This window comes from Telopea speciosissima, chromosome 1 (genome assembly GCF_018873765.1).
Source record: "Telopea speciosissima isolate NSW1024214 ecotype Mountain lineage chromosome 1, Tspe_v1, whole genome shotgun sequence".
In the NCBI taxonomy this organism is placed as follows: domain Eukaryota; kingdom Viridiplantae; phylum Streptophyta; class Magnoliopsida; order Proteales; family Proteaceae; genus Telopea; species Telopea speciosissima.
This window is the reverse complement of record NC_057916.1, coordinates 21,271,382-21,292,085: the sequence shown is the minus strand read 5'-3', so window position 1 is coordinate 21,292,085 and position 20,704 is coordinate 21,271,382. Positions and strand designations below refer to the sequence as shown.

The following is a 20,704-nucleotide window of genomic DNA, read 5'->3' as shown; positions in this document are numbered from 1 at the left end:
ATTTTATTATTGGGTTAGACCTCAGGTCAGTTTTTTTTTTTTTTTTTTTTTTTTTTTTGCTGAAAATAAAGTTCACTGCATTGTTCATGGATAATCTTCTAGCCTGAACTGCAAGTTCATGTGCTGAGGGAAATGTAAACACGTTCTTTCTAGATCAAGTCAGTTTGATACTTTGATTCTTGTTTCTTAGAGCCATTATTCTTGGCAAACTTTTGGGGAAACATGACTCTTGGCTGGTGCTATTGTGAAGTTACAGCCAGGGTTCTCACACTGCTCGCTTTTCGCAAGCTAGCGGTAACAATAGGCCTTGGTCCTTACCCACTGTGCTAGACTGCTAGGTGACACCTTACAAATTGCATTCCGTAGTTGAACATTACAGTTCATAATACTTTGTTACATGTTAAACGGTGGACAAGAAATTAAACTTGGGAAAAAGAACTTTGCTTGGTCAGCCATAGGAGTGTGTTAAATTACTTACCGCCCAAGCCATACTGAATTCAAAAGTCTCATCCAAGTTGAAACAGGGGTTATACGACCAAGCAGTGAGATTCTTGAATCAAGGCTTAAAACTTTGTGACGGCTTTGGTTGTTTTTGGGCTGCAGGTGGTTTGTCTATCAAATCTGTGATATTGCCCTTTCATTTTTTTGGTTTTAATTAATTTTTGGGCTCATGTTCTTTGTGCCGCAGTGCAGGCTGTACCCAGACACATAGGCCTGCCACTCAGCGGGGGGCAGGGTGGTCATTGCACCTACCCCCATGTGTCTAGGCACAACCTGCGCCCCCGGCACAGAGAACATTCTCCCTTATCCTTTCTTGTATAAAATGAAACCAAGTTTTCTTAAACCCATAGTCAATGGAGTATCTATTGACCAAGGGGTTTGGATGGATTAGAGAGGGTATTATAGGAAACATACTAAAACCTTAAAAGGGTTTGTGAACCATAGGATGGTCTGGTGAACCTTTACCATTTGGTGAAGGAAAACTTCTAAAAAAACCTCAATGCTTTCATTTCCGATTCTTTTGTAGAACAGATGAATTAAAAGTTGCGTCCGTTGGTACAAAGTTGCACCAATTTAACCACATACACAAAAAAAGGTTCTAGTTCCAATTTGCTGCCACGAGTTTTGGTTCTAATTCCAAGTTGCATCCATTGGTATATAGATTGTACAAGTGCAAATTCATCAGGTTTAGCCGCTATTCTCAGCAGCAGAGAGCCGATCACAAGTACTAGGGATGTGTAGAAAAGGGACGTATGTTACCTTTACGTGCAAGGTTCACCTACATACTTGATAAGAGGCTCAGTTGAGAGAAGATTGATGACCAACTCATAAAGAGTTGGTCATCGTTATACTAAAATCCAGACCATTACATACCAGAGTGAATTGGCTTGTCTAATATTTTTCCCATTTGCAATTTACTTCAAGGGTTAAAGTCGAAAGAATAATTCAAATAAGAGATTTTCATATTGCTCTCTTTAAGGTGTCAAATAATTTGTAATCTTATTTTTTTATATAACAAATTTCTTTTATTAAGGATAAAATTTTGTCATTTCACATGTATTTTATAAAAACTTGTTAAACAGTGAGCTCTAGACAACAATGTAATGGTTAGTATACTTCCAAATTAAAGAACTTTGGTTAATAAGACGAGAACCAATAGAATGTTACATATTCTACCGTCCCAATTATAGATTAGGCCCCAGATCAAGCTTATTAAATTCAAGACCAGGAGCCAGGTCGGAAACAGCCATAATCTGCCCTATCCCTAATTTCCAAACAGGAATCGATTGATTCGAATCAGCTCGAATCGTGATCAGACTCATTTGGCTGATCGGATTCCAATTTTTGAATCCACACTCCAGATGCTCTGATTCAACCTACTACCAGTCTTGGGTGAACTCGGTAAACCAGGAACCAGTACCTTACCCCACCCCACCCCACCCCACCCCACCCCACCCCACCCCTGCAAATCTCCTGTAAGAGCCCTGCCTGATGACCTACATTATGAACCAAAGTCACAATGCTTTGCTGGGCTTAGCCTGGCCATCGAACTGCACATCCTAGACTTCATAGCATGGCAATTATCAAACGTTTTATGGACCAGATAAGCACAAGTTCAAAGCCCGAGCATAGTGTAAAGTTTATAGAATAAAGCGAAGAACAAGGTAATGCAACGGATCTAGATCTGGATTCAATGATTTTCACCTAGACGAAAGAACAAAGAAAACTAATTAAAAAGTATGGTCAAGAAAATTTAAATTTATGAACAATGTAGATGCACTTGGTTCATCTGATTAGCATAATGGTCAATAGTCCATGCTTTTTGCAGCAAAACCAATTCATCATACAAAAGCCAAGAACTGTACCCAGAGTGATGAAAGAAAGATGTAATACTAACAAAAAGAATCTTCACAAACATCCCTCCATGTCTTTGACAAAACTTTAATTTAAGAAAATATATGAAAAAAAAAATTGAAATTAGATACAGAATAGTAAACAAAAAGACCAAAAGCAGAAAAAAGAAAAACCTATACACTTTCAGTTTCTGCTGTTCTTTCTAGCCTCTAAGTCTGTGCCATCCTTTAGTGTCTCTTGGGCATCGGTGTCCATCCCAAGGCTGAAAAGAGCAGCTGCTTGAAGATAGAAAGCAGTGGCCCACTCGGGCGACACAACCTGGGCCTGCATGGCATCCCCAAGGGCTTCTTGTGGCATGTCATTCATCAAGTAAGACAAGCAGCGTCTAGCAAACACAGTTGGTGATACCATGGACCCACCATCAATGAACTACACATACACAAACAAGGGAGTGTATATTTAAAGTGAAAAAAATAGTATATCTTCTTCCATTGTAAACTGAAACAAATAGAATGGAAATTCAGTGACAATAATTTGAATCTAGGCCATGCTTTTGAACTAAATGCTAAACCTATGACAATGACCTGAATATCTTTACACAAACAAGGTGTTAACTTTATCCATGCTTTTTGGTAGGGTGAGGTTCAACTTGGATGCTTTTAAACATCTCTGTGACAAGGACTCTCTTTCCTGCGATATAGTTGCTCTACTGCTTCACCAAATGAGACCAACAAAAGAAAAAAGAATGGGTTTTTTACGTTATTTAAGGAACTACTTTTCTGCATTAATATTCAATGCATTTCAACTTTACCTAGACCCCAGAAGTAATCTTTCTTTACCTAGATTTTGAAACTAACATTAACATTTAACGTAATCGAATACATTCTACTTTATCACAGAGCTTCCCAAAGACATGCTAAAAGCTTATGATTACACCGAATGGTCATATGCTTGTTTAAAATAACAATACTGAGACGTAATATTTAGCTAAACAAAGTTTCTGCCTATTTATTTCCAGAAAAACACGAGAGATTCCTGAGTGAAGAACTCACCCTGGTGTACCAATCAATGGCAGTCACAAAGTCTTTAGCACGAAAAGCAGAGTCAGCTTGTTTCTTAGAATTCAACATCTCTTGCATTTGGCCGGTCCACATTTGAAAAGAAAGCTGTAGGCACAGAACAATTGAAATAATTGGACTTGTCAAAATAAAAATTGGTACCCAAGGTAAATAAATATCAGGCATGAAAGAGACGCACTTATAATTTTACAAGCACTACCAGTAAAATAGTTGCTTTACACCTTTCTTTCTGTGTGAAGATGCCAGTTTATAGTTGATACAGGGTTAGTGTTTGCACAGACCAAGGCTTCAATGGTGTTTCCTACAGATCTGTTTTCCAGGCACCAGACCGAACAGGTAAGACCCTAAATCTGATGATAACTGGACAGAACTCCCAGAAAAGCTAAACAAGTGGTATTGAAGTTGATCTGTTTTCCAATACACACTGGTCTGCAACTATTGATACCCAGTACAGAATTCAAATTCAAGAAGGTATGACATAAACTGAAGAACTCCAGCAAAGATACAAAAATCACTTGAATCTCTACAACACTATTAAAATTATTAAAAATAAAAAAATATATTATGATAACAGTACCGGTGGATATTTCTCCATAAAGTTTTAATAAACAAATATAAAAAAAAAATTATATTAAGTCATAGTTGGAAAACACAAGTGGCTTTTCATAATATATGACAAAGAAACCACAACTGCAGGTTAGCATCCAGATTCCTTCCAACAAAACTGAGAACAAATTTCTGCCAATGAAATTAATCAAGTACAGCTCACAGCAAAACATCTGGGTTCTGGACCTTGCTGATTCAGCAATTCCACGAGTTCAACAGTCAGATGTCATATTCAGACACCGGTGTTGCTCATTGACAATTGTATGTAGGTTTGGCAATAGCAAAAAAATCTGAACTGAAAGGCTTGTCTTTATTGTCCTAATTAATATTAAGAGTAAAGAAACTTGAAATTAATACAAAAATACAAAGAAAATAAAGATACCAAAGTAATTCCATTACAGAATTATAGAATTCAGGACATGTGACTGTATACAAGAAAAAGAATAGTTGAAGTTAAAAGAAGTATTTGTAATGTAAACAATGTCAATGACTATCTTCAGAGCAGAAAAGTAAGTTCTATATATTGTGTCCATGGGTCTATGCTCAAGTTCTTAGGGACAGATCCTTGCACATTTTTCCCCAAAACAGTGAAACCAATGACAAGATGCACACAAAGTCAAACCCAGTAAAAAGCAATGCATGGAATATATGATCACTGTTTTGAATCAAACCATCAAGGTTTGTTTAACCAAACACACGGAGAGAAAAGAAAGAGAAATGTGGTTTGCCATTTTCCCTTTCTTTCCTTGTTCACCTTTTTATTGTTTCTGTTTACTTGAGTGTAATGAGGGTGTTACAATATCAAAAACCTTGTAACCAGATTAGAGAGAGAGAAAAGAAGAGAAGAAGGAGAAACAAAGCTGTCCAAAGAGGAGAGGATAGCCTGCGGCAAGAATAGAATAACTTGCCGCAGGACTGCTCTCTCATATATGTATTGTTGAATCATAAAATAAACAAAGTACAAAGGACAGAACTACCCCTGTACCCCCACGTCACTGTTCACAAGAACAGTGTCACAGCCCATAAGATCAATTTACCCCAGGAAACTCAACAGAGGAGACAGACATGGGCTCAAAATCCCTCGTCATACTAATCTGAAGGAGGTGCATTTAGAGATGGAGAAAACGTAGCCTCAGTAAAGCTTGAAAAGCATTCAACAGATGCCCCATCATCACCCACCAAACTCTCAAAAGATGTAGTAATCATTCATTTACTGTAGCCAATGAAAGGTAACATCTGGTTTGAATGATGGAGTTGAAACCGAAATATGGTTGAACCTTTTGGTTAGAAGACAAAATAGATTGAGCTAATTTGCAATTTTCATGAGTTTTTTCAATCATCTGTTGTTCTATAACAAAGCATCAATCCATTTCAAAGAAGGAAGAATAAAGATGGTTCAGCAGTTTGATTGCACAAGTTTTGGAGAGCCCAAGAGGGAAAGTAGACTAACATCTGAAATTGTTTTTGCAATGCTAAAATGCAAAAGTAACAATTGATGGGCCATTTCAAACACATGGATATGACCAACAAAAAATACAACAACAACAACTCAGCCTTATCCCAACTAAATGGGGTCGGCTACATGGAACCCAGTAGAACCAAAAAATAAATAATAAGAAGTAGAAGGAGAACACAGAAAAGAGACAAAATCTAGGGCATTGACCCAACTTAGCTACGAACCGCATCATATCTGCTCAGCATTCCGCTCTTGTCCTCGAGAAAGGCGTGTAGTACAACAACATCATCCCAGTAACAAAGTCCAACTAAAAGGGGTCAGCCACGTGGATCTTCGCTCTCCAATCAGCTCTATTTGAAGTCATAAAGGGGGCGAGGCTAATGCAGTTCTAGATAGGGTAAAGCCCTACTAGAAGCCAATTAAACCAGGACCAATAACAAGGAACTAAGGGGCTGTTGGTTCTGCAGTTTCAGTAGGACAGAATTTCAGTTTTAGGTCAAATCTAGGGCTTAGGTTAGGATAATGGAAGGGGGGGCTTAGGGGGTATGGCTAGGCAGGTTTATAGGACTCTAATAATGTAGGTATTGTAGAGTTTTAAGTGTTTTGAAAATTCTGTAAAACTGGGCAGTAAGTCAGGATCGACTATGGGTTTTGGGGAAATTAATGAAGGATGAGGGGATTAGGGTATTGATGGAAAAATATGGCTGAGCAGCAAGATCTAGAGTTTAATGGAATTCAAGCAAAAATAAAGGGGATCGATTGGGGGAAAGGATTAGAGGGTTAGAAGAAGAAATTGAGGGTCAAACTTATTGGTGATTCCACTGGCAGCAGCTTGAACAGATGTGAAGGATAGAACCACCTTTGAATTGAAGAAGATCCTCCCAGCCGTTACGGCGTAAGGAATCAACCGGATTCCACCAGTCCCTTTCCACCTTGATAGAACTACAAGGATGCACACACTCACAAGGAGCACAGGAGCAGCAACAATGGCAGCCAACAACCCAACCCTAGACTTATTTCTAAAGAAATAAGCCCATTTCGGTGATGAATCTGCATCAGAGGCCTAAGCTAAGCATGTCTTTCTTCACTTCTCCTATGGTTATCTTAGGCCTGCCTGTAGCTCTTTTGGTTCCCTCAATTTGAATCAGGTCGCTCCTTCGAACTGGGGCATCCGAAGGCCTCTATTGAACATGGCCATGCCACCTCAAGTGACACTCTCTAAGTTTATCATGGATCGGAGCTACTCCCAGCGCAGCTCTAATATGGTCATTCTGCCAATTTTATTTATATAACATTTCTTCACCACCCAACATTCCGCACCATACATCATAGCTGGTCTAATGACAGTCCTATAAAATTTTCCTTTTAAGTTTTAAAAGAATACGCCGATCACACAAAACTCCAGACGCACTTCTCCATTTCATCCACCCTACTTTAATCCTCTGGGCGACATCATCTTCTATGTCACCCTCCTTATTTACGATTGATCCCAGGTATCTAAAGTAGTCACTTTGCGGGATCTCCCTCTCACCAATAAAACCGTCTCATTATCCATTCAAGATTTGGTAAAGTTACACACCATATATTCGGTCTTAGTTCTACTTAACTTCAGACCTTTTGACTCCAAGGTAGTTCTCCACAGTTCCACTTTGGCGTTAATCCCTACTTGTGTCTCATCCACCAAAACAATATCATCTGCAAATATCATACACCAAGGGACCTCATCTTGCATGCCTCTGGTTAAATCATCCATGATAAATGCAAACAAACAAGGGCTTAAGGCTGATCCTTGGTGTAACCCAATTGACATTGGGAATTTACTGCTTTGGCCCCTTTCCGTTCTAATGATAGTCACCACATCAGCATACATGTCTTTAATTATGTCTACATATTTTGATGACACCCTTCTCTTCTCAAGAATATTCCAGATTAACTCTCTAGGGATTCTATCATAGGCTTTTCCTAGGTCTATGAAGATCATATGGAGATCCTTCTTGCCCTCTATATCTTTCCATGAGTCTCCTAAGTAAGAAGATTGCCTCCAATAAATTCATTGTATGATTCATCAAATTTATGCCTCTATAATTATTAAAAGTCGGAATCTCTCCTTTGTTTTTATAAATTGGGACCACAATGCTTATTCTCCATTCATTTGGCATTTTCCTAGCGGTCATAATCTTGTTAAACAACTTGGTTAGCCAAGATAAACCACAAAAGCCTACGTTCTTCCACACCTCAATTGGAATCTCGTCAAGGCCTGAAGCCTTGCCTACTTTCATCTTTCTTATAGCTTCTTTTACTTCAGGCAACCTAATTTTGCGTATATATCTACGCGTTGAGGTGTCCCTATGAATAATGTCGCTTTCCGCAACTGTTTCACTCGAGGAGTCTTCATTAAGAAGGCCGAAGAAGTATTCTTTCCACCTCTCTTCAATGTCCTCATCCTTTATTAGTACTCGACCATCCTCACTTTTAATAGATAGGTTTTTCCCCATCCTTCGAATTCAGATTGTTATAGAGATCGTCATATTTCTTCGCCCTTACCTTCCTCACAATCATTTTAGCTTCGTACCTGGCAAGCTTGTATCTTGTTAAATCCTCTACCTCTTTAGACATTTGCCATGATTTAAAATAAGTTTTCTTAGTCTTAATGGCCTCTTGGACCTCATCATCCCACCACCAGATCTCCCTAGTAGCATGCCATATACCTTTCGTTTCTCCTAGGACCTCTTTAGCAACCTTCTTTATACAGGCCGACATCTCATCCCACATTGAATTGGGGTCTCCCTTAAGGTCCCACTTTCCTAGTTTGACCACTTTATCAGTAAAAGGTATTAAGGACTCTCCTTTGAATCGCTACCACTTTATCTTAAAGGCGAAAAGGCTCACATCTCCTATGCTTCTGAGTAGTAAGGCACATGTCTAGGATCACCATTCTATCTTGAGTGGTTAGGCACTCCCCAAGAATCACCTGACAGTCTTTACAGAACCGTCTATCAGACCTTCTTGTTAGGAAGAAATCTATTTGGCTGGTATGATGCCCACTTCCGTAGATGACTAGGTGTTCCTCTCTCTTTCTGAAGAAAGTGTTCACAACGGAAAGATCATAGGCTACTACGAAGTCTAAAACTGAAACTCCCTCTTCATTCCTTTCTCCAAACCCATAGCCTCCATGCACACCTTCATATCCTCTACGATCTCTCCCAACATGTCTATTCAGATCACCCCCCATTATAATCTTTTCTCCCTGGCCAAAGCTTTGAACTAGTCATCCATGTGTTCCCAAAATTGTAACTTACTACTTTCATCTAATCCGACTTGGGATGCGTAGGCGCTAATTATATTGATAACCTCTTTCTCCAACACCAGTTTAATAGATAAAATCCTAACTCCAACTCTTTTAACATCCACCACGTCATTCTTCAAGTCTTTGTCTACCACTATACCCACTCCACCTCTATTACTTTGGTCTTCCGAACACCATAGCTTAAACAAAAAAATAAATAGAACAAAAAAAAAAGTAAATCTAAATTTATCCAAACATTGTTAACCAACATTTGCTGAAGAAAAGGAAAAAACTGTGTTACATATCAGACCAAACACTTAAGAATTCATCTGAAATAGAAAAACATATTTGGGATACAAGTAACTAACCTCGTGAGCAACCCCATCATCATCCTTGTATCCGACTTTCTCCAAGATTTCATGTATGGCAGTGAGGTCCAATCTAGAACATGCTTCACCTAACGGAGTTAATGGTAACGGTGTTGAAGGTACAGTTCCATATGGAATACCCATCAAAACATATGATGGCACCTGATAATAAAATAAAAAAAAGGAATGAAAATATGTACCCTTTCAAAGAAGAAGACAGTTATACAAATGCACTCAGGAATCTCAGAAATATGTACCCTTTGGTCAAAAAGGATTACCAAAGTATAAAGTTAAGTTTAAAGACTATATCAGAATCTACATTACCTTCGAGAACCCCACCCCCAAAAAACAAAAACAAGAGGAAATTAATATATGAGAAAAGCTTTCCTCTAGACCCCTAACTGAAATGCATTTCCTTTTTCTGGCCCTGTTGACTGATGATTTGACAATCTGACCATGGATAGGTAAGGTGGATATTACCTGGAGTCCCATAGTTGTCAAGGCGTCCAGGTGCCTTGGTCACCTAGGCGGGCACCTTGGATGTCTTGGTGGCCTTATTGGTTTCACCTTGCGTCCAGAACCCCTCTAATGCCCTGGGTTATCTAGACGCCGCGACAAATATGACCTGGACAGACCACTTGTAAAATTTGTTGACCTATCTCCCACCTAAGGCTTTACCTCTTTCTCTTTCAATGGTTACGGAACGGCTTAATAGATTTCATGGGGTTAAAGGACTCACCTTTGACGGTTTCTCATGGGTCTCATTCTTTTTTCAAAAATTCATGGTTTAAGGTCAAGATTTCAGGTTTCATGGTTTCAACTTTGATGAATTAAGGCTTCAGATTTCATGTTTCCTAGGGCCAAATGTCAAGTTTAATGGTTTCATGGCAAACCGCCACCCTGCCCTCTGTGTGTGTGTGTGTGTGTGTGTTCAGGTTATTTTCTGACCAACATGATGGTAGTGGTTCCCGATAATTGCATGGCAGAACCATACTCCCTTAATAGAATAGCTACTTAATTAAAAATAATAGCCATCATAATCATCTGCACTATGTCAATGGAAGGCATACAAAATACATGGATATAACAGGAAAGTAAATACGCATGAACCTTTAATAACAAGAAAACAAATGAGATTTGATAGAGAATTGTCGAAGTACTGTTCATGTGACACTGTTCACATGAACAGTGATTTGGTTGATATGTGTACCGTCTATTTTCCTAGTCCTAGTTGGAGTCCTAGTTTCTAATTATGTCAAGTCTTAATTCTACTGTGAGTTGTTAGTCTTAGTTTCAGTTTGAGTTGTTAGTTCTAGTTCTTTTCCTATTCTAACTTGGAATCCTATCATGATTAGGAGTTCCCCTTTCTATTTGTAATTTCCCCTCTATTATACATAGAGCGGCTTTCCTATCAATAAAAACAAGAAGTTATTATTCTCTCATTCTCTCTTTTTTCTCTTCTCTCAAGTTACTGGTTACAAGTCCTAGGTTTTCTACATGGTGTCAGAGCTCATGGCCTGAAGTTACCCTGGGTTATTATCGTCTTGCCGGTTTGAGAGTCGTGTAAGGTCTCTGGTGTGGTGAGCAGCCACTGTCACCGCTGCTGCATGTTTATAGATATTCAGTTTTTTGTTTGATTTTTGTTGCTATGGCTGTCGATTAAAAGTTCGAAGCCTTGTTTATGTGTCAGTTGCTTGCCGCTGTTCCTTTTTGAGGACTGGTTCAAAGGTGGAAGAAGGACATCCACCTGCAATTTTCTGCTGGCTATGTTCTTTGTCTGGGGATGGGGTTGCTATTACTGCCCTTTTATTTTTGTTATCATGGAGTGATTCTGTTGGAGAAGATGACTATTGTTGTGTGAATCGAACCAACATCTGAAGAACCTCTGTTCGTTGAAAGTGCTGTCCTCTTTACAAGAAAAAGGTCCTGCTGATTTACATATTGATTTCCTGCTGGGTTGGTTGCGGTGTTTGGTGCTCTGGTTGTATGGTGTTTGCAGTAGCTGTGGTTTTCTTCTTCCCTTTGGACTACTACTCCTCCCTACTTTACCGTACCGTCGGTTCGAAGACGAAGGTTTCTCGGTTTGACTAGGTCCTCTCCTCCTGAGAAGCTAGCGAACATTTCTGGTTTCCAGGGTTGATTATTGCTGTGGGAAATTTTAGTTGGATCGATTCATCAATTGTCGCTGCTGTTGTTTACTTCGATTGCTATCGAAGGTTTGTTTGTGGAATTAAATTCTGGTTTTCTACTTGCTGAATCGATTTGATGCTGTGGGTTGCTTTCGCTATCAGAGGAGATTGAAGGACCTGCTTTTGTTTGCTGATCGAAAAAGTAGAAGACCTGCTGCATCTTGATCGATCTCGATCTACCGTATCTGAACCAGATCCATCGGCTGCTGGTTCGAAGTTTGAAGACAACCTTCATCAATGGGTCCTTTGGTTACCGCCTCTCTGTTTCCCCTTTGTTTCCACTGATTCAAAGCCGTGACTATCAAGAGGTAGAAGACGGTCAAAACTCTTTGCCTTTTGCGATCAATTCTTTCCTTTTATGAGTTGGTTTCCCATGTCACGTGTTGCCATATCCTTTGGTCCAGGATTTATCAAGAATGTGTTTTCTTACTTTTCTCTAGTTGCGTGACTCAAGAGACTTGGTTCTTTTATTGGTTACTCTATTTTATTCCTTAAGTATCCCTTTATGCCCTTATCATCTTCTCTTATCTACCTCTGTCCTTATATTACTGCTCATTCCAACATTACCCTTTTGCCTTGGTTGGTATTTGTAATCAGATTTCATCTATATTACAACTATGCCATCCCTTTTTTAATTGTGTTATTTACAATTCTGCCATTCCCCTTGCAAAATACCGGTTATTTACGGAACTGCCATTAATTTAATACATTCCCCTATTTGACTACCCAATTGACCCTTGAAAATTCTGGTTTATTACCAGTTTGCCCTTTGGCTTGGTTTGTATTTAAAAAGTGGAATTCCACCAAATTACAGTCACGCCATCCTTTTTTTCCAACACCATTCCCTTTCAATAATTCTAATTCCTTTCATATCCCATACATTTGGCACACCCATAACCCCTTCGGAAGTTAATGGTATTCTCTAATTTGTCATTTCTTCCTTTTCCATTACCCTTAGCACCTCTTGGAAAAATCTGGAATATTATGTTTTTGCCCTATCTCTTACATCATCTCTTTATGTCCACGTGTACTACACGTGATGGGGGGATTATGTACAGTATACCTGCAGACATTGCAAAACGCAGAACTTGCAGGAACATTGGTGCAAAACATAGAAGATCAGTTTTCTCCGCCATTGCCATTGGGTTTCCTTCGTTATTGGGTTGAGTTTGCTGTAAGGGGGAGATTGAAGTATTGAAGATATTTGGTTGTTGCCTATTTGAGGACTTTCAGTTGGGTTGATACAGTGTTTTTCCGCTGCCTAATTCAGCTCGTTTCCGCTACTTGCTGCTCTAGTTATTTAACTTCAAAATTTTATGTCATTATGACAATCTGAGATTCATCACTGGTTAGCTATTGAATATCGTGAAAAGCTGCCTTTTTTTGGAAGAAATTCTAGTCCCGGTTTGCTAATCATGTCTGTCCAGGTTTTGAAGATCAATTATTTCAAGTTCTTGAAGGTTTATTTGGGAGCTACATTCATCTGTCAAGTTGGATTCTGCTGCAACTTAGTTTCTTCTCATTTTGTTCAAGTTGGGCATTGATACCTTATATGCGCCAACTTGAGAGGGAGTGTTTGCATTATTGTGAAGTTCTTTTTTTTCCTTTTAGTTCAAGCTGGATCTTCTTTCTTTACTTATTTGTATAATCCAGCTTGAGGGGGAGTGTTGAAGTACTGTTCATGTAACACTGTTCACGCAAACAATGATTTGGTTGATATGTGTACCTTCTATTTTCCTAGTCCTAGTTGGAGTCCTAGTTTCTAATTATGTCAAGTCCTAATTCTACTATGAGTTGTTAGTCTTAGTTTCAGTTTGAGTTGTTAATTCTAGTTCTTTTCCAATTGTAACTTGGCATCCTATCATGATTAGGAATTCCTAATCTGATTAGGAGTTCCCCTTTCTATTTGTAATTTCCCCTCTATTATAAATAGAGGGGCTTTCCTATCAATAAAAACAAGAAGTTATTATTCTCTCTTTTTTCTCTTCTCTCAAGTTACTGGTTACAGGTCCTAGGTTTTCTACAAGAATATTTACATGGGCATCCTCTCAAGAACATCCTCCATTATTTGAAATTCTACTGCCCTAGATATGAATGGACTTAGCAAATATAACTGTCAACATTTGCAGGGATCTAAAGCTCAATAATGATGTTTACCTCTATAAATGTGTCTATATTTGCAGAGATCTAAAAACTTAGCAATGATGTTTACCTCTGCTTCTTTCTGAAGAGAAGTTAGAGCGGTCACAAGAGACTTTGCATTTGGCCTCTCACGAGGTTCATACTGTAAACAACGAGATGCTAATCGCACTAACTCAGTTCCATCATCATTTGAGAAATGACCCTCCAAACAAGAATCCATTAGCATCAAAAAATTCTTGCCACGTATTAGGTCAAGTGCCTGTCAACAATGACAAACAATAAAATGCAATTCAAAAACACAAAAATTGAGCAAACAATATGAATCAAAATCAAATTAATGATTACAATGCAACAGTAAAACTAATTATATTCTTGCAGGAGAATAAAAACATCCTCATTGTTGCAACTTGCAAGTGCAAGCAGTAAAGCTATTTATTTTCTTGCAGGAGAATTAACATGTCCTTATTATTGCACATCCATAACTCTAATTTTCCTCAATATTTGGGGAACACCATGAAACTCGAAAAATTTCAGCTAAAAGATAAAATAGCATACACTGGGCAAGAAAATACTCAAACCTGCATATAATAAGCTGGGTTAACATTAATCAACAAAAATGAAGAAAATTTTGATGAAGTTCAAGATATTTCATTATCTTTGTCGTTGTAGTATTCTTTTTCTGGAAGAAATGTTGTATATCATCATATCCTTGCATTTCACTAAAATCAGATGTTCAAGTCATTCAAGTTTAGTTGGTAACTTGTAAGTCACATAATTCTTACTTGTATAGTGTTCTGTTTTGAATATTGTGTTGAACTATTGAGTGAATGTTACCTATACACCCTGCTAAGAGAGGCTCTCTACACAGCCCCAATATCTGCCATGTGGCAGCTTCATTGGCATTTAAGTTTTGTGATCAATGTTGTCCACATCATCATCTCAGTTTGGAAAGTTTCAGAACAATCCAGCTTGAAAATTAGTTGAAAATTCAACTTTGGCAGCTCTAGGGCAACTTCAGTTAGACTGTTGAGAATTCAAGGATAAGAGTCTTAACATGGCAAACCATATAGTGAAGATGCGATCTGAAACGTCACACATGGATAATCCATTGAGGGGAATGACCTTACCATCCAATGGTTAGTTTGACAAAATACACCCTCCACATGGACAAAAAGGCAGAGCATAGAGAAATCTCTCTACACAAAGCAACGAAAATAAATTTTCCCTATTCATAATCTATAAAGGAAATATGAGCTTATGTGGTTTAAGACCCACTCAGGCAAGTGAAATGCCTCACCTCAACCTTAAAATCAAGTATATTTGAACAAGTGAGGACATTATTAAATGTTCTTGAATTTTTCAAGTTCATATTCCTATTCCTCTCTCTTATTTTCAAATTTCTCTTTAATCCCACATCACTAAGTTAACATTTAGGGTCCAAGACTTAAAGTTGGTCAATGCACGTACCAAACACAGTCATTTGACATCCCTAAAAGGGTCATGGCACCAAAATGTCCAAGAGTTCAGGGCAATAAGAATGACTAGAGACACACAGCTAGAAATCTTATTGCTAGGAAACTTGTAAAGAATGTCAACAGAACAAGGTGTAAGAGTTTCAACATGTAACAAAGCTGAACTGAACCAAGGACAACTTACATGGCTTGGGGGAATGTGTTTGCCACTGAGAAGATCAAGCAAAAGAGTGCCAAAGCTGTAAACTACACTTTCTGGTGTCACTCTACCTGCCAAACAGAGAAAGTAAGAAAAATGGGTAACATTAGCTAATTTGAAATTTATGACATGCATATATGAGGCTTCAGAAATGCACATGATACCATCCTACTATAGACTAGTTCTGTTTAATGCTTAAATCCATCTATATAGCCATTCCAGAGGTCCCCCATCATGCCAACACAATAAAGCCTTATACCAACTACTTCTATCAGCCTACCTAGATTCAGTTTCACCATTCTACCTATCAAAGGCCATAGTGTGTGTTAACTAATAATCCCCTCATGTCCTATCTTATTACTTTCAACCCAGGTCTTTTCTGTCCCTCCCTAAGTTTGTTATACCCTTTCACTAGCACCACATCAGTCCGCATTGGTGCAGTTGTTGGTCTTTGATTCAGATGATCAAACCATCTCAGTTAACTTCCTCTCATCTTTTTTTTTTTCTTTTCTTGTAGGGATGGTGGAGGGCCGGTTAGGGAAGAAGGGGAGATCTGAGATAGGGTCTCAGAGTTGCAGGGGAGAGAGGGAATCGCATAAGAACAAAAGGAGGGGGGGATTTGCACACGCACAACCACAGGCTTTCAAACAAACAACTCAATTCATTCTTTTCCAATCTGTCTAATACATTGGTTACAAGCATATAAATAAGAAAATAAAAGACTTTAACAAGGAAACAACTAAAACTCTTCCTGCATATCCTACGCAAATTAAAAGATCTCCTTACATAATTATCCCAATAAAATAAATAATAAAATCCTAAATATCCTACTAGCCAAAAGACTCAAGTTGGAACCGGTTCATCTCCATTTGGGTTCCCAAATGGGTTTGGGTAAGAAGCATGTACCTGTCCTCATATATTCTGGAGGAGTGAAAGCCAGGTTTGTACTATAGCTCTTGCCATCTCTACTATTCTTCATGAGGCCAAAGCATGACAGCCTAGGATTACCATCCTGTCAACCGCTGTTTCACAATAAGGACTAGAGAAAGAAAAGCAGATGGTCTAATGAAATGAAATAACAAAGTAGGCGGATAACAAAAATAAAAAGTTCACCTGATCAAACAATACTCTGTAAGCATTGAGGTCGTGATACAATGCACGTCCTCTACTGCTGCAATATTCCAAAGCTTGTGCCAAATACAAGGCAACTCGCAACCTCATTGCCCATTTCATGGGTTGGTTCTCCCCTATATAAGTTTGACAAAGAAAAACCATTAGGGTGTAGATCTCCAAGTATAAGTGGAGGATTTGGTAGAGTTCAGATTCAAGCAGTCCAGAAATGTGTATTTTGATGGATTAAAGCTCATACAAATAACTACTAAGCCTTAACCGGGGGGTAGGGGGTGTTAAAGAAATTTCCAGGCCAAAATTCAGAGTTCATTCATATCGTCCCCTGCATCAGCAAACCCAAATTCCAGAACCACAGAAACACGTACACACAAAGAAAAAGGAAGGAAAGAAAAGAAAAAAGAGATTAGAATTAAGTCTGCAAATGATCTATCACTTCTCTTTTTTTTTTTTGGGTAAACAAATGATCCATAACTTACATTCTAAATATTCCACTAGTAACCTCCTTTATTTCTTAACTCAAGCTTTCTATCATATTACGTATTTTCTTATAATTTCTACCCAAAAAAAAAAACATATTTTCTTATAACCAGATTGTATCCAATAACGGAAATAAAATGGGGAAGAAATGGGAAAAGTCAGAGAAACCAATTACAGAGTACAGAAAGCTTACAATGAAAAAGATGCTTGGCGAGGGTTTCATTGGGCATGAACTCAGCAACGAGTAACCTCTCATCTCCTTCACAGCAACATCCGATGAGATTGGCCAACCGCTCATTCCGAAGCTGACCTACTGATCGTGCTTCCTCCTGAGATACAATTCAAAGAAAATACGCAACGGATAAAATAAATAATGGTACAGTACAGGAGACACAGTAAAGGAGAAGGATAGGGGGAAAATGCTAAAAATAAAGAAATAAAAAACAAAGAGGAAATATAAGTAAAAGAGGAAGAAAACGAAGAGGGAAAGAGCAACGAACAAGGAACTGGCGCGTGTCAGGCCAAGCGGACTTGTTGAAACGCTTAACGGCAATCCACCTATCGTTTTCGAGCCTTCCTTTATAAACAACATTTGGAGCTTTCTCGCCGTGTTCAGAGACAATGTTGTCGACGGAGAAGCCGGAGGTAGCAGTTCTAAGCTGCTCGAATCCAAAGTCGGTGAAACCAGACAATGCGTTGCGATCATTTCCCGCACACTCTGCAACATTAAAGCAAAGCAAAAGAACTTGAAGAATTCACGGTGGGTCGAGGGGATGAGCAGCAAATAGAGAGAAGATCCAGAGCGGCGGAAGGAGAGGGAGGGGTATACCGATATCGGACGATTCAAGAACGTCAGGCTTGAGACGAGATGGCCACCAACAGAAGGAGAATTTGGAACACCGACCTCCCATTGCCGGAGATCTACCCTAAGCAGTCACGAAATAGATGATAATGAGACAACAAAGGGATCAAACGGAGGCGTGTGTTGCTTCAACTAAGCCAGCGGGTCGTGAAAGCGGGAGCGGAAGGAGAGTTTTCATCTGAGAGAGTCTTTGTGAGAGAGGAGAGAAAAGGGAACTGACAGCAGAGAAGAAAGAGAGGTGAGACACAAAGAGGGAGAGCAGATATAAAGATTTGTGGATCCAAGGTTTCTCTTCTCTTCCCTTTCTTTCTCACTCTCGCAGTATCGCTCTCCCTCTCTTAGATATTAATAATATGATATTTTAAAGAATAAAAAAATATATGAAAAAAGAATTAAAATTATTCTAATGCTAGAGATAATGGTGATGGTGATGATGCTGATGGTGATTATGAAAGGTTTGATAGCTGTTTCTCTCTCTTCTCTCGCTGTTGCTCGTACGTTCTACTACGTATGTATGTATGTATGTGTTGAAGCTACCATGATGGGAATGTGAATGTGAATGTTGTAGAAAGCCATGTTCCTCTGCCACCTTCTGGCTTTCTGCTTTTCCTTCTCCTTCTCTTTCTCCAATCTCTACCTCCCCTCCCCTCCCCACCACCATCTCCCTCTCTCCCTAATTCTTTTTTTACTTCCAATGTGTTACCCTTTTGTTTTTCCTGTCTGTTTCCCTTTTTAATTTCTGTTGAGAAATGTTGGAGGAGTTGGAGTTAAAATGAGTTAAAATGGGATAATTATTGGTAGTTGTAGCCATATATAGCAATTTCTACTTTGTTTTTATGCCAATGTTGACTTCATCAAAGTCTCAAATGTCTCTTAAATCACTTACTTTAACTATATAATTTTTGAAAAAAAGAAATCACTCCATGAAAAGAGAAAAGGATCTCTCCACCTTAATCCTTGGAACTTATAGTAAAGTACTGGGAGAATGTCTTCTGTGCCGAAGTGCAGGCTACGCCTAGGCACATGGGCCTGCCACTCAGGGGGGCAGAGTCTCAGAGTTTCAAGTTACCAAGGTTAAGCTTAAAAAATTAAAACAAGAAAAAACAAAAAACAAAATAAAAAATAGGCTCTAAGGGTGGCTTCCACGCCTAGACACATAATTGCTTAATCGCCTTGGAAATGATGGTCTTGCCTCATGAGAATTCCGTCTTTCATGGGGGTAAGACGATCATTTCCAAGATAGTTAGGTAGTAACTGTGTCTAGAGCACGACTAGTTAGGTTTCTTAAACCCTAAAAAAATAGTGGTTGTTTTTCTTCTCTAACTTTATTTGTCTGGTTCTATTTCCCTTTTTTTTAATTAGCCATTACAAAGTGGAGGGTGTTTTCTCGAGTTCTCAAGTTCCACCTTCCAAGGATTAAGGTGGGGGGATTATATTTTTGGGGAGGACCTATTTCTAATATTAATTTCTGTTTTTAACAAAATTAAGTTAAAAAAGGTAATTTAAGAACATTTTTTTTTGGTAACAGTAATTTAAGAACATTTTGGCTTTAGAAGATTTGGCTACATCAATGCTTGAAGGCTATTAAAATCATCCATTTTAGCTCAAACTCTCTTCAACAATTTTTTTAAAATATTTTCACAGAAACCGCAGACAGTTGGTTATCAATGAAAGGCAAATATAGATTTACTAATTTAGAGTAGGGGAACAGACACTGCCAATGCCCTTCACCAACAGGGATTAATGAGAGAACGCGCATAGGGGCATCAACATGAATGAGATCTTTGATTTCACAGGTGTGGGATGATAATTTCATGTGTTCTTGTACTTGGGCATAGGGCCCATGCTACTTAGGTAGCGTATTTTTTTCACTTTAGAATAATAGAGAGGTGGGGGTGGGTAACTTGTAAATAGAAAACAGCAGAAAAGGCAAAATAGAATGCATTTTGATGGCCAAGACAGGTATGATTACAAGCACCTAAACTAAAAGTCATGTCTTTTCCAAAAAAAAAAACTAAAAGTCATGACTTTATCACCTGTTTTATTTTTTTTGTTGGCAATAGTCTTTATCACCATTTGATCATGATGTAAACACACTATTTGGGTTGTTACCAAAAAAAAATACATTATATGGTTAAATTTGTTTTGGAAAAATGAAATTTGTAGCACTTTCCAAGTCTATCTCTTTCTTTCCCAATGAAATGACATGTCTACCCTCTATTGTGGCAAGAGAGAGAAAACTATTTCCTATATTCTTTTAGGGGTAACGAATGCTACCAGGTTGTGTAGCATACGCTAATGCCTCCCCGTATCCAACTCTCTCGTCTTTCCTATTAAATGACAAATTTGTCCCCTATTGTGGGAGGAGTGAGATAGACATAGGAAGGCACTGGCGTATATTGTGTAGCCTGGGAACTCAATCCTTATTTTTTAGGGAAAAAATCTCTGTCCGGGAGTGTGGCCTACGTCAGCACTCCTATGAGTCTATCTCTCTCTCCTCCCCCATATGAAAAGACACCTCTGCCCCTTTATTTTAAGGAGGAGAGAGATAGACACATGGGAGTGCTGGTGTAGGCCACACTCCCATACAGAAAATTGCTTCCCTATTTTTTATTAGAGTAAGAGATCGTTGTTTGGCCGCTTAGCCCTGTATCAGCCAAGGGGTAAATGAGAACGCACACATGGGCATATACATGGATGGGATTTTTATGTGACCAGACAATGTGAGTGCTGGTGTAGGCCACACTCCCGTACAGAAAATTGCTTCCCTATTTTTTATTAGGGCAAGAGATCGTTGTTTGGCTGCTTAGCCTTGTATCAGCCAAGGGGTAAATGAGAATGCACACATGGGCATATACATGGATGGGATTTTTACGTGACCAGAACGTTCTTTTTCACTTTTTATTATTGGGGAAAAAAAACTTTGTTCGTGAGTGTGGCCTACACCAGCACTCCCATGAGTCTATCTCTCTCCTTATCATATGAAAAGACACTTCTGCTCTATTGTTTTGAGGAGGAGAGAGATAGACACAAGGGAGTGCTGACGTAGGCCACAATCCCGGACAGAAAACTACTTCCCTTA

General features: G+C 38.7%; 1 protein-coding gene across 1 annotated transcript; it reads right to left on the bottom strand.

The window, feature by feature from the left end:
* Positions 1–2,326: 2,326 nt before the first annotated feature.
* Positions 2,327–17,813, bottom strand: LOC122648950 (serine/threonine-protein kinase BSK5-like). Its single transcript, XM_043842278.1, has 10 exons — positions 17,590–17,813; positions 17,261–17,478; positions 16,954–17,089; positions 16,266–16,399; positions 16,059–16,164; positions 15,138–15,223; positions 13,552–13,740; positions 9,151–9,312; positions 3,408–3,521; positions 2,327–2,784 (listed from the first exon to the last, which is right to left on the bottom strand). The coding sequence occupies exons 1-10, from the start codon at positions 17,669–17,671 to the stop codon at positions 2,539–2,541; spliced, it is 1,473 nt and encodes a 490-aa protein (XP_043698213.1). The 5' UTR covers positions 17,672–17,813; the 3' UTR covers positions 2,327–2,538.
* Positions 17,814–20,704: the final 2,891 nt, after the last annotated feature.